Genomic DNA, 13,247 nt, shown 5'->3' on the forward strand with positions numbered 1-13,247 from the left:
GCCTGTTCACCCCGCTATCATCCAGAAGACGAGGTCAGTACAGGTGTATCAAAGCAGGGACCGAGAGACTGAAAAACAGCTTCTATCTCAAGGCCATCAGACTGTTAAACAGCCACCACTAACATTGAGTGGCTGCTGCCAACACACTGACTCAACTCCAGCCACTTTAATAATGGGAATTGATGGGAAATTATGTAAAATATATCACTAGCCACTTTAAACAATGCTACCTAATATAATGTTTACATACCCTACATTCATCTCATATGTATACGTATATACTGTACTCTATATCATCTACTGCATCTTTATGTAATACATGTATCACTAGCCACTTTAACTATGCCACTTTGTTTACATACTCATCTCATATGTATATACTGTACTCAATACCATCTACTGTATCTTGCCTATGCCGCTCTGTACCATCACTCATTCATATATCCTTATGTACATATTCTTTATCCCCTTACACTTGTGTTTATAAGGTAGTAGTTTTGGAATTGTTAGCTAGATTACTTGTTGGTTATTACTGCATTGTCGGAACTAGAAGCACACGCATTTCGCTACACTCGCATTAACATCTGCTAACCATGTGTATGTGACAAATAAAATTTGATTTGATTAGATTTTTGCCTCTGATCTGGCTGACTCACTAAACACAAATGATTTGTTTGTAAACAATGTCAGTGTGTTGGAGTGTGCCTCTGGTTATCCATAAAACAAAAGAAGATCATGCCGTCTGGTTTGCTTAAATAAAGAATGTGAAAGGATTTAAAATTTTACTTTTGATACTTAGTATATTTTTGCAATAACATTTATACTGAACAAAACATTTCAAAGATTTTTTTACTGAGTTACAGTTCATAGAAAGAACTCACTTAATTGAAATAAATTCATTAGGCCCTAATCTATGGATTTCACATGACTGGAGAATAGCATCAGGTCTGGTAGATATTCCTGCAGTCAGCATGCCAATTGCACACTCCCTCAAAACTGCAAAATTTTTAGATTGGCCTTTTAATGTCCCCAGCACAAGGTGCACCTGTGTAATAATCATGTGGTTTAATCAGCTTCTCAAAATGCCACAGCTGTCAGGTGGATAGATTGTTGGAAAAGGATAAATGCTCACTAACGGCAATGTAAACAAATTTGTGCACATCATTTGAGAGGAAAGCTTTTTGTGCATATGGAACATTTTTGGGATATGTTATTTCAGTTCATGAAACATGGGACTAACACTTGTTGCATTTATATTTTTGTTCAGTATACTTTTAATACTTCAGTATATTTAAAACCAAATACTTTTAGACTTTTACTCAAGTAGTACTTTACTGGGTGGCTTTTACTTGAGTCATTTCCTATTAAGTATCTTTACTTTTGCTGAAGTATGAAATTGGGTACTTTTCCCCCCACTGCCAATAAGACTAACAATAGTTACAGTGGGGGAAAAAAGTATTTAGTCAGCCACCAATTGTGCAAGTTCTATCACTTAAAAAGATGAGAGGCCTGTAATTTTCATTGTAGGATTTTTAATTAATTTATTTGCAGATTATGGTGGGAAAATAAGTATTAGGTTACCTACAAACAAGCAAGATTTCTGTCTCACAGACCTGTAACTTCTTCTTTAAGAGGCTCCTCTGTCCTCCACTCGTTACCTGTATTAGTGGCACCTGTTTGAACTTGTTATCAGTATAAAAGACACCTGTCCACAACCTCAAACAGTCACACTCCAAACTCCACTATGGCCAAGACCAAAGAGCTGTCAATGGACAGCAGAAACAAAATTGTAGACCTGCACCAGGCTGGGAAGACTGAATCTGCAATAGGTAAGCAGCTTGGTTTGAAGAAATCAACTGTGGGAGCAATTATTAGGAAATGGAAGACATACAAGACCACAGATAATCTCCCTCGATCTGGGGCTCCACGCAAGATCTCACAAGAACGGTGAGCAAAAATCCCAGAACCACACGGGGGGAACCTAGTGAATGACCTGCAGAGAGCTGGGACCAAAGTAACAAAGCCTACCATCAGTAACACACTACACCGCCAGGGACTCAAATCCTGCAGTGCCAGACGTGTCCCCCTGCTTAAGCCAGTACATGTCCAGGCCCGTCTGAAGTTTGCTAGAGAGCATTTTGATGATCCAGAAGAAGAGGGAGAATGTCATATGGTCAGATGAAACCAAAATATAACTTTTTGGTAAAAACTCAACTCGTCGTATTTGGAGGACAAAGAATGCTGAGTTGCATCCAAAGAACACCATACCTACTGTGAAGCATGGGGGTGGAAACATCATGTTTTGGGGCTGTTTTTCTGCAATGGGACCAGGACGACTGATCCGTGTAAAGGAAAGAATGAATGGGGCCATGTATCGTGAGATTTTGAGTGAAAACCTCCTTCCATCAGCAAGGGCATTGAAGATGAAACGTGGCTGGGTCTTTCAGCATGACAATGATCCCAAACACACCGCCCGGGCAACGAAGGAGTGGCTTCGTAAGAAGCATTTCAAGGTCCTGGAGTGGCCTAGCCAGTCTCCAGATCTCAACCCCATAGAAAATCTTTGGAGGGAGTTGAAAGTCCGTGTTTCCCAGCAACAGCCCCAAAACATCACTGCTCTAGAGGATATCTGCATGGAGGAATGGGCCAAAATACCAGCAACAGTGTGTGAAAACCTTGTGAAGACTTACAGAAAACGTTTGACCTCTGTCATTGCCAACAAAGGGTATATAACAAAGTATTGAGATAAACTTTTGTTATTGACCAAATACTTATTTTCCACCATCATTTGCATTAAAAATCCTACAATGTGATTTTCTGGATTTCTTTTCTCATTTTTCTGTCATAGTTGAAGTGTACCTATGATGACAATTACAGGCCTCTCTCATCTTTTTAAGTGGGAGAACTTGCACAATTGGTGGCTGACTAAATACTTTTTTGCCCCACTGTATATCCCTTCATCATATTAATTTCCAGTCATTATAATGAAGACAACACAGATCCAACAGTCAAGAACATCCTTCACTGTATGGCTACCTTTCCACATCAAACTACCTGAACTTGTCATGAAGGTATGAGGTTCCACTATCATCATTTCCATTCTCAGTCATGATCATAAATAAAGACACAACACAGTCAAGATGCTACAGTCAAGAACATCCTTTTATTCAATCAAGGTGCTGCTCTGCTCAAACTGTGTTTTTCTTCTTATGGAAAAGAAACTGTAATTAACACATGCATTTCACCTATAGAGCTCTGGGGGTGTTTCTTATACACAAAGACATGGGATACATTTAAAATGGCACCCTATTCCCTACATAGTGCACTACTTTTGAACAGGGCCCTATGGGAATAGTGAAAAAGTAGTGCACTATGTAGGGAATAGGGTGCCATTTCAAACAGAGCTACAGGCATGAGTGGGGCTCTTCTGCTCTGAGGGCGTAGGGTCGGGGGTCAAAGGGCGTACTGTCTAGACACCACGAAAAAAATAAAAAATAATCTAAAAACTGAAGTTTTTAGAGCCTGGCATTCAAACTGATATCTCTACGTTTCACTTGAGAGTATGCCTCAAGCCTGGTTCATGCTGGCTCTATATGGTGGGTTGTGGTGTGTGTTTTGCCAATGGCTAATACTGCTCCTGGCTTCACTAGATAAAACCTCACAATAGTAATACAATAGTTTAGATTATTTGATACATGACTAGGTGTGTGTGTGTGCTGGTAGTATTGCAAACCCCCTTTTCTCAGCCAGTAGTTATAAGGTGCTTGTAGCATTTCATTTACAGTCCAAGACTCTCTTATAGAGTTTCAATGACGGCATACCCTGATAGTTAGGAACTATGAAAGCAAAAATCCAAATTAAGTAAAAAATAAAAATAAAGGAATAAAATAAAACAAAATAAATAAAATAAAAACTCTTAACTTGTCACAGCAGAAGAGCAGCCCCCCCCCCCAACACCCAAAAGGTACCCCTATAATTTCTCCTTTACCCCAACATTATTGACCCCCTAAGACCTTTACCCCCATAACCCCTAACACCCAGTCCTACCCTACACTGGGCAGGCGCACCCCCAAAAGCCCATTGGTGTAATTTGTTCACTTACATTAGCTGTTTGAATGGAGAAGCTGAAGAGGATGGGTAATGGTATACAATGTGAAGAAGAGGCAATACAGACAAGAATAACGTGAGCTAACTGCATTCTGCTCAAGACAAAAAGTTTCGGCCATTTTTTTTTTCAACAACCCCTTCCATCAACGGAAGGAAGGAAGGGAGGGAGGGGGAAGGAGAGAGAGAGGACACAGTTACAGACTACTCCGGTGTCTACGAGAGAACAGATAGACAGAGGAGAGGAGAGGAGGAGACGGAGGGAAGAAGAAAAAAGCCAGAGAGCAAGGGGGAACGAGAACAAGTTTTTTTTGCCTTTTCAGTATTTTTTTTTCATCATTTATCAATAAAAAGTAAAGAACTAATTCACACCAGTTTCCTTTTGTACTATATATATACGGATTTTGAAAAGGGAAAGGATTTATGGGAAGGTTGATACAATGGAGGGGGATCATTTTTCAAAGGTTGAGGTCGGATGAAGTTGCTCACTAAGCACTGATCTAAGATCAGTTTTGCATATCCCCTCCTAATGGTTCAGGTCAGGATATACAGTAAACTGATCCTAGATCTGCACTTAGGGGCACTTCCACCTCTACCTTGAATTATTTCGAATGAAAGGAGAGCGATCTGGATTACAAAATGGAGTCTGTGAACAAAAGGCACTTTTAAGGGACAACCTTTAACTGCTGGGAAACTACACTACAGCACAAGCACTAGTCAAGGTGAATTTACAGGGGAATGAGGGAGAGGGTGGAGAAGGAAGGGGTGGAGGGAAGCTCACTTTGCATAGGCCTACTGTATTTCTATCGTTACGTCATGGTTCTGACAGACTGGCTGGCTCCTCAAATGAAACATATTCTAAGCTGCCATTTTCCTGTTTTTTTCCCTTGCTCAGACTCAGAGAGAGGAGTATAATAATCTGGGAGAAATCAGAAGAAGTAGTTGTGGGCATTGATAAGCCTACAGTACAGCTCTCGTCCTATCTAAAGGTTGAACCAAAATGCTTTTTGTTTCACAACCTACTAGAGGAATATAGGAAGGAATAGGAACCCCTCCCTCCACTCAATATTAAAACAGGAGAAGGAATAGGAACCCCTCCCTCCACTCAATATTAAAACAGGAGAAGGAATAGGAACCCCTCCCTCCACTCAATATTAAAACAGGAGAAGGAATAGGAACCCCTCCCTCCACTCAATATTAAAACAGGAGAAGGAATAGAAATAGAGAAGAGGAGTAATAAATGAGGTTTCCTAAAGGTAGTCATTATTTTGTTCATTATCATTCATTTTGTAATAGTTTGAATGTACTTTATAGTGTGTAAAAGTGGCGGTTTTTCATTTCACCGGTTTTTCATTCCATGTTCAATTTGTTTTTAAACGTTTTGTAAGAAATGTTTCTTCCTTCAGCCCCTCCAAACATTTTTTATAAACAAATGATTACACGTTAAACATTAAAAAAGAGACAATAAAGGAAAATAAAAACAAATACCCCCAACTTACAAAGACTAGGATATGGCTCTGTTAGTTTAGAGTCCAGGAGCACATCGGACTTGAAACAAATAGATTTTTTTTCTCTTTTCTTCTTAGCTTTCTTAAAAATCTCTAACAGACAAAACACAATGAATCTACCCAATGCATTGCACGTGGCTCAATCGACACATATTTTTCAATAATAATACTTTCCATCAAAAAACAAACACTTTTTTTCTTCAATTTTTCCATTGTCGATTTTGACATGTTTCATCTATTTTGCATCATGGACATTTTTGTTTCGTTTTTTTTGAATGTTGCACTGTAGATTTGTGGAGGTTGGGTGGGTGCTCATTGAATTGTCATGGTGACAGTGAGGTGCTGTCCATCATGGAATTCTGCTAGCTCAAGAGTTCAGAAAATAACTAAACTGCCAACAAGCTCATTTTAGTCAAGTTTAAAAAAGGAGCATATACCATAAATATATATGTTTAAGATCTCTCTCTCTCTCTTTATAAAATTTTGCAGTCTTCTACAAAGATTCTGTCCTATAGCCAATGGTTTCCATATAGGAAGAAACATCACCATTCTTTGTAGCTTTAGCATATATGTGAACAAAAACATCAACCTGAATTTGAACTAATTGCATGATAGGGGAGTACAGAGGCACTTCCATAGATTGTTATAGTTGTGATATATGATTTGAGTACATAGAGCTAATTTTACTATAAACTCAGAGTGCCTGGGCTGTCAGACAATTCTATCCCTGCACATGGAAGAAACCAACAGCTAGGCAGTCCAGTTATTTTGTGAGGTTTGGCTTTTTTTTGTTTGAATTATTGTGTCATGATAAAAAAAAAAAAAGTACAATATCAATAACAATTTAATAAATCACATTTACAATAGAAAAAAACAAGGTATCTCAAATTAAAAATGACAAATGTCAAAATGAATGAAAAACCATTATCAAAGGCAGTTTGGAGAAACTCGTATATAAAGGCTCACCTTTGTGTTTGGAATCAGGGTGACGGTGTTAGTAGTGTGCATTTTGATACGGTGGTGTGTCCGCGTGTGTTCCTCCGGGCGCTACTGTGAATGGACTGTGGTTACAGGGTGAAGCAGGGCAGGGGTTGTCGCAAGTTCCTGTACTGGTGTTTGTGAGAGATTTCAGAGATGCCTGTTATTGCAAACGAAGATGATATTTTTTCTGCAAAATAAAAAGCGGATGAAAGAAAAAGATCTTAGGGAAGAAGGTCAAACATAAGCAAAAGAATCCAAGTGAGACAAAACCAAAACCAATCCGGCAAACAAAATGAAATGCAAGAAAACGGCTACAAACCAAAAGAAAGCTAGTTATTACATGATGATGTTGATCCTATGCATGTATTATGTTACTGTGAAGGACACACAGACAAAATGGTATTGTCAGTGAATCAGTTGTGTCTGCCAGACGTGTGGGTTCTGGAGACAATGATCTGTGTGTGTGTGTGTACGTACTTTGAGTCTGCGTGAGTGCGTGTATGTGTGAGTGCCAGGATGCCAGAGCCACAGCCCATTGCCCACACACACACACTGCCTTCAGCGACCTGCTGGATCGCTCTGTTTCCTCCCTTATTTGTTTCAGTAGTGCATAGGTGAGGGGACGAAAGAGGGCATAGTGTTGTATGACTGTCTGTCTGTTATGTCTGTCTCTTATGTCTGTCTGTCTCCCTGTTATGTCTGTCTGACTGACTGACTTTCTGTCTGTTATGTCTGACTGTCTCATGTCTGACTGACTGACTGTTTTGTGTTCGCTCTCGGCTCATGCTATTGGCTATCGCTCTTCACAAGAGGGTAAGCTAAAACCAGCCATCTAGTGCAGATGGTATCACACCATTGGATGGTGTCCCAGTGTTTGGCCAATCAGAAGAAGGGAGGAGGGAGGGGATTCAGGGCTGAGTACATTAAGCGGCAGTGAGGCCAGTCGGATGTGGTTGTGTGAGGCTGTGGGCGTTGCCGGGGCAACCCTGGACACCTGGTTGACAGATGAGAGAGGGAGCAGGGACGTAAAGCACCGTCAGGAGGAGAGACTAAAGGATTACAGAATGGGTTCTTTTGGGCGGTGACAATGTTTATAGCTATAGCTCAAATGACCAAATTCTGCCAACTATGTGTTTTACACTGTTGTGTGTGGGTGGATCTCCCAGCCATTGCATGGAGTTTCATTGTGAAAATAAAATATAAAAACAACAATAAAACGAAATTGGTCAGTTAGTTGTCAGGTTGCATATTTTAGTTTGCTTTCTGACATGTTTTGTGTGTGACATTTCCTCATCTTTCTTCCTCCTCTTCTTCCTCGTTCTGTCGTTCGTTCTGAGTCTGTCCACTTCAACCAATCTCTTTTCAGCCTTCTGTTTAGGGAGATGGTTGTTCCGGTTCAAATGTTCAAATCGTGGAAATGGGTATTCTTCTGGGGGGTTATTTTCTGTTTTTGTGTTGTTGGTTGTTGAGCAAAAATACTTTAGTGTCAGCAGTTTGTTTGTAGTCAGTGTTGGTTTGTTTTGTGTGTTGTGTTGTTTTTCCATTCCCAATTTTCTCATGACACAATTCTAGCGGTTGAGTCGGAGGCCTTGTCAGAGGAACCAAGACTGTAGAAGAGAAATAAAATACAGGAAACATCAGGTTCATCTTTGTCATGTGGTAACATCACTAAGTTCAACAGTTACACATTTATAAGTAAATAAATGGTTCAGGAAAATAATCGATTTAAAAAAATGTTGTCATGCAAAATATTAACTAGCCACTAGAGGGCCATCCTTCATAGCAAACTTTTCCCTTTACTGAGCTGAGCCTCGATCATACCCCAATGCCTAGGAACCTTAAGTTGATCATTCCTCACACAGTATGTAAGTAAGTCATTTCAAGACGACAGTTTGTAAAAGTACTACTTTCACGTTGTAGTTTTTCAACCGTCAAAGTCTCCAATAAGTACAACGTTTAGATGTAACATGATTCACAAGACTTTCTTTACTGTTTCAAATGACACCATGAAGTCAACTACTGTAGGCCATGCAGCTACTCCCAGGATCAGGTTTCACAGTTTGATAAGACTCACTGAGGGTGCAGAGTTATAGGGTTGGCATTTGATTCTGGGAGCTGGGTTCCAATACTATTGGAAATAGTTTCTTGGCTGGATTGAGCTTGCCTGGCACAATTGAAAATATTTCAAATAGTATTTGAACCCAGGTCTGGTTAAGTGGCAGCTCTGCTCAGGCTCCAGACAACATTCCACAGAGTAGACCCAGGGAAAGGCAGCTAATCACTGACGGCCCTATAGCTACGCTCTGCTCTCTATTCTGTTACATTCCTATAGGACCCCGGAGAGAAAGTTTCTCTCCCCCCTTTTCCCCTCTCTTTCCTTCCTCCTTTTCCCTTTCCCAGGATCCTTTTGGGCTTCTAACTCCTCCTCTTTTCTCTCCCAACTTCCTCTCTCTTCTCTCTCTCTCCCAATGTAATCCCTGGCAGGACTGACCACTCCCACTTCTCCTTAACTCCCTTCAAGGCTAAGTTAAACTGCCTATGACATCATGTCTGGTTGCCACGGGCAACCAGACAGTCAGGACGTGACTTTGCCTGTGGAGCACAGAGCTTGAACTAACTCTCTTTCTCTTAACCCCCTCTCTTTCTCTCCCGGCATGACTTGTGTTTAGCCACCAGAGAGCTCCTCAGACCAGTTATTCACTGAGTGTAAAAAACATTAGGAACACCTACCCTAATACAGAGTTGCACCCCCCCAGTTCATGACACAAACCGTTGTGCCAGGCACCCAGTACCATACCCTGTTCAAAGACACTTCAATCTCTTGTCTTGCCCATTCACCCTCTGAAGGACACACATACACAATCCATGTGTCAAATGTTTCAAGGCTTGAAAATCCTTCTTTAACCTGTCTCCTCCCCTTCATCTACACTTGTTGAAGTGGTTTTAACAGGTGACATCAATAAGGGATCATAGCTTTCACCTGGATTCACCTGGTCAGTCTGTGTCATGGAAAGAGCAGGTGTTCTTAATGTTTTGTATACGCAGTGTATGTCTCTGCTCTCAAACTACACTAGTAAGTCAGTTGAAGGTGTGTGTGTGTGTGTATGGCGACTCCCTCTGTGCCAGGGTTACATCTGTGGATGAGGGAGTGTGTGGGGGAAGAAGGGAGGGTTGAAAGAGATAAGCGAGAGAGGGGAGGTAGAGGAAAGGAAGGGAGAAAGAAGAAGACCCAGAGAGAAGACAGAGAGAGAGCAAGAAGACCCAGAGAGAGAGAGAAGACACAGAAAGAAGACAGAGAGCGAGAAGACCCAGAGAGAGAGGAAAGACACATAGAGAGAAAAGACAGAGAGAGAAGACACAGAGAAAAGACCCAGAGAGAGAGAGAAGACAGAGAGAAAGAGAAGACACACACACAGAGAGAGAGAGAGAGAGAGAGAGAGAGAAGACAGAGAGAGAGAAGACAGAGAGAGAGTGAGAGAGAAGACACAGAGAGAGAGTGAGAGAGAAGACAGAGAGAGAAAGAGAAGACACAGAGAGAAAATACACAGAGAGAGAGAGAGAAGACAGAGAGTGAGAGAGAAGACACAGAGAGCGAGAGAACAGAATAGGAGGTATGCAGATTGTTTCCATGTGTGTCTGTGGGAGGGATAGCTGAGTGGTCTGCAGGCAGGTGCGGTTAGACCCTAATGAGAAAAGTAGTGTAGGTAATGGAGGACAACCCAACACACTGCAGCCCAGTGGCACAACACAGACAGCCAGGGAGACACCACAAGTGGACTGTACTCTGAGGAAGGAGTCTGATACGCCAAAACCTCAGCCATCTACAGTATACATGTACACCCCTGAAGTTAATGTTGTTGATGTGCAGATTTCTGTGTGTACTCTGGGTAAGACCACAAGTTTACTGTCGCAAAGACTGCAAACCAATACCAATTAAAAAAAACATGTCTGATTGTTGTGTTTTGTCGTGTTTACAATTGTTTGGCAGAAAATGTGAGATAGTGTGTGGAAGCGGAGAGAGGTGGTAGCTACCTGAGACTGCTGGGGGATGTTCAGAAAGTTGTCCCGTGCTCCGATGCTGACAAACCTGTTGGGAGCTGTGGAGCCTGCCGTGGAGTATGCTACAGAGAGAGATACACACACCGTCACACACACACATGCAGAGTCAAACACATAGTCACACACACATGCATGCACACACACACACATTCACACACATACACATATTCAAACCCACACATATTCAAACCCACGCATATTCAAACCCACACACACACACACACAGACAGACATAGCCACACGCATACGCGCACACTCACACACAGACACACACACACACACACACACACACACACACACACACACACACACACACACACACACACACACACACACACACACACACGCACACACACAATTGTACAATATGTGCATGTTACTGTGTTATTACTGGATTCTGGGAAATGATGTTTAGAATGAGCTAGAATTCATAAGACTATACTGATAATTGATCAGTCTTGATCATTGATAATACTGCATATAAACTGTAGTCCCAAAGTCTCCTAGATAGATAGACTGGGAAAAATGGAAGCCCTTTATGAGGGTCAGACAGGGATAGATGGGAGCTCTTTATGAGGGTCAGACAGGGATAGATGGGAGCTCTTTATGAGGGTTAGTTACTGTGGGGAAGTGAAGTAAACTGGGCTGAGCCTCCTCCTCCTGTTAGTCCCAGATACACCTTGCAGCCCAGGGCCCTGTGTCTGGATCTATAGGGGGAACCAATAGGAAATAAGCTCTATGGGGGAACCAATAAGAAATAAGCTCTATGGGTGGAACCAATAGGAAATAAGCTCTATAGGGGAAAACCAATAGAGAATAAGCTCTATGGAGGGGAACCAATAGGGAATAAACTCTATGGAGGAGAACCAATAGGAAATAATCATAATTTGTGTGCTGGCCAATGCTCCATTCTGTTGATAAGGAGCTCATGTTACTCTGGTGAAGGTACTCAAGACCAGAGAAGGGGTCCAAATGTAGGGCAGTTGTTGTGCTTACTGGACTCCAATGATAGGCAGCTGAATGACACTGCCATTCTGACCGAGTGAGGGCGGAGTGAGGGGGAGGTTGGAGTAGTTTGTGGGAATTCATGTGTGTGTGTGTGTGTATGTGTGTGTGTGTGTGTGGTGAAAACTGGGAACAAAATGAATAAGATAAATAAAGACAAGGAGGTGGAGGAGGGAGAGAAGAGGTGTAGATTTATTTATATAAAAGTATATTATATAAATAAAGTGATACAGATAGGCGATAAACTATAAAAATGGGGTGGGAAAGTAGGAAGGACAGGACGACGAAAGAGACAAAGAAAAATAACAGGAAGTGACCAAAGCAGCTCCGTCCAGTGCCCCCTCTCTCTCGGTGTGCCTCTCCCGCGGCCCGACTCTCAACGCACCTCGCCCTGCCTGCCTAGAGGAACCAAGCCAGCCAGCCAACGGAGGTAAAGCATGCACACCCCCACGAGCGACACTCCTTTCTCCCCCCATTTCCCTAATTAGACCTAGCGGTATATGTTTAATGATGATTGATATTTATTGTTTATGTATGTGATTTTCAAGTTGTTTTTCTTTTTTTCTTTTATTGTTGTGAGATATAATGTGGAAGGAAGGAAGCAAGGGAATTGTGGGTAAAGTGGGGCATCATGGGTAAAGTGGGGCATCGTGATGTTTTATGGAGTCCACGCCAACTGCCCTAATTTTGTTCCCTTAACAAAGAAAAACAAGAATGAAAGGAAAAAAGAAAGGAAATAAATGAGTATATCAAATTAAGCAAAGAAAAACAAGAAATGAGAGAGGGGTCAATTTAGTCTTCTGTTGTCATAGACAGACCATGCATAGTCTGGGTTGAAAGGATAGCAGTTAGCCAGACACTAGGACCTACTCTATAGGACAGAATACAGGGCACTGGTCCCCCCCCACTACAAACACTTCAACCAGAAGAAGGGAGAAAACCTAGCTACACTGCCTCCTGTGGTGCTAGCAGGAAACACAGAGAGAGAGAGAGAGAGAGAGAGAGAGAGGAAAAGAGAGAGGAACTGAGAGAAAGAAATAGGAAAGTTAGGTTGGAATAGAGAGAGCAAGAGAGAGAGATTGATAGGGATCTATGGCATAGGCGTGGCAGTCTGCTCTACAGGAGTGGATAGAGTACTGCTCAGGGAGGGGACAGTGAGGACTGCTCAGGGAGGGGACAGTGAGGACTGCTCAGGGAGGGGACAGTGAGGACTGCTCCAGGGAGGTGACAGTGAGGACTGCTCCAGGGAGATGACAGTGAGGACTGCTCCAGGGAGGGGACAGTGAGGACTGCAGGGCGCTCAGGATCCGAGGAGGCTGGTTGGAGGAGGATGGAAGGATGGAATCAACAGTGTTTTGGCTCTGTTCCATTAATTAATTCCTTTAACTCCTCCCACCAGCCTCCTCTGGTCAGGAGTGAGGAGGTGGTGACTGGGTTTGGGACTCTAACCAACTACCCTTGGTTGGGGAGTGGGGTTTCTCTACCTAGAGTTAACCTACATGTACTCATTTTGATTTAGGATTTGATATCTCTAGATATCTCAGGGGGTCTGAGGGGCGAAGTGGTTGGAGGTGAGGGCGAGAGCGGGGG

The 13,247-nt window shown here is 42.2% G+C and overlaps 1 protein-coding gene and 1 long non-coding RNA gene across 51 annotated transcripts in view; one reads left to right on the forward strand and one right to left on the reverse strand.

Annotated features, from left to right (window-relative positions):
* Positions 1–3,177: 3,177 nt before the first annotated feature.
* LOC149978767 (uncharacterized) lies at positions 3,178–3,572 on the forward strand. Its single transcript, XR_016485733.1, has 2 exons — positions 3,178–3,301; positions 3,411–3,572. It is a non-coding gene; the product is annotated as an uncharacterized LOC149978767 (long non-coding RNA).
* A 4,461-nt stretch (positions 3,573–8,033) lies between these two features.
* Positions 8,034–13,247, reverse strand: part of LOC110485647 (nuclear factor 1 X-type) — a 146,499-nt gene continuing 141,285 nt past the window's right edge. For all 50 annotated transcript variants that reach the window (XM_036940264.2, XM_036940268.2, XM_090195680.1 and 47 more), the window contains 2 exons: positions 10,626–10,714; positions 8,034–8,200 (listed from right to left, as the gene is read on the reverse strand). In XM_036940264.2, the coding sequence (XP_036796159.1) occupies positions 8,186–8,200; positions 10,626–10,714 (104 nt within the window). In that variant the 3' untranslated portion in view covers positions 8,034–8,185. The remainder of the gene's footprint in view (positions 8,201–10,625; positions 10,715–13,247) is intronic.

The sequence above is a fragment of the Oncorhynchus mykiss genome, chromosome 13 (genome assembly GCF_057628025.1).
Source record: "Oncorhynchus mykiss isolate SJ-2025 chromosome 13, ASM5762802v1, whole genome shotgun sequence".
Classification (NCBI taxonomy): Eukaryota; Metazoa; Chordata; class Actinopteri; order Salmoniformes; family Salmonidae; genus Oncorhynchus; species Oncorhynchus mykiss.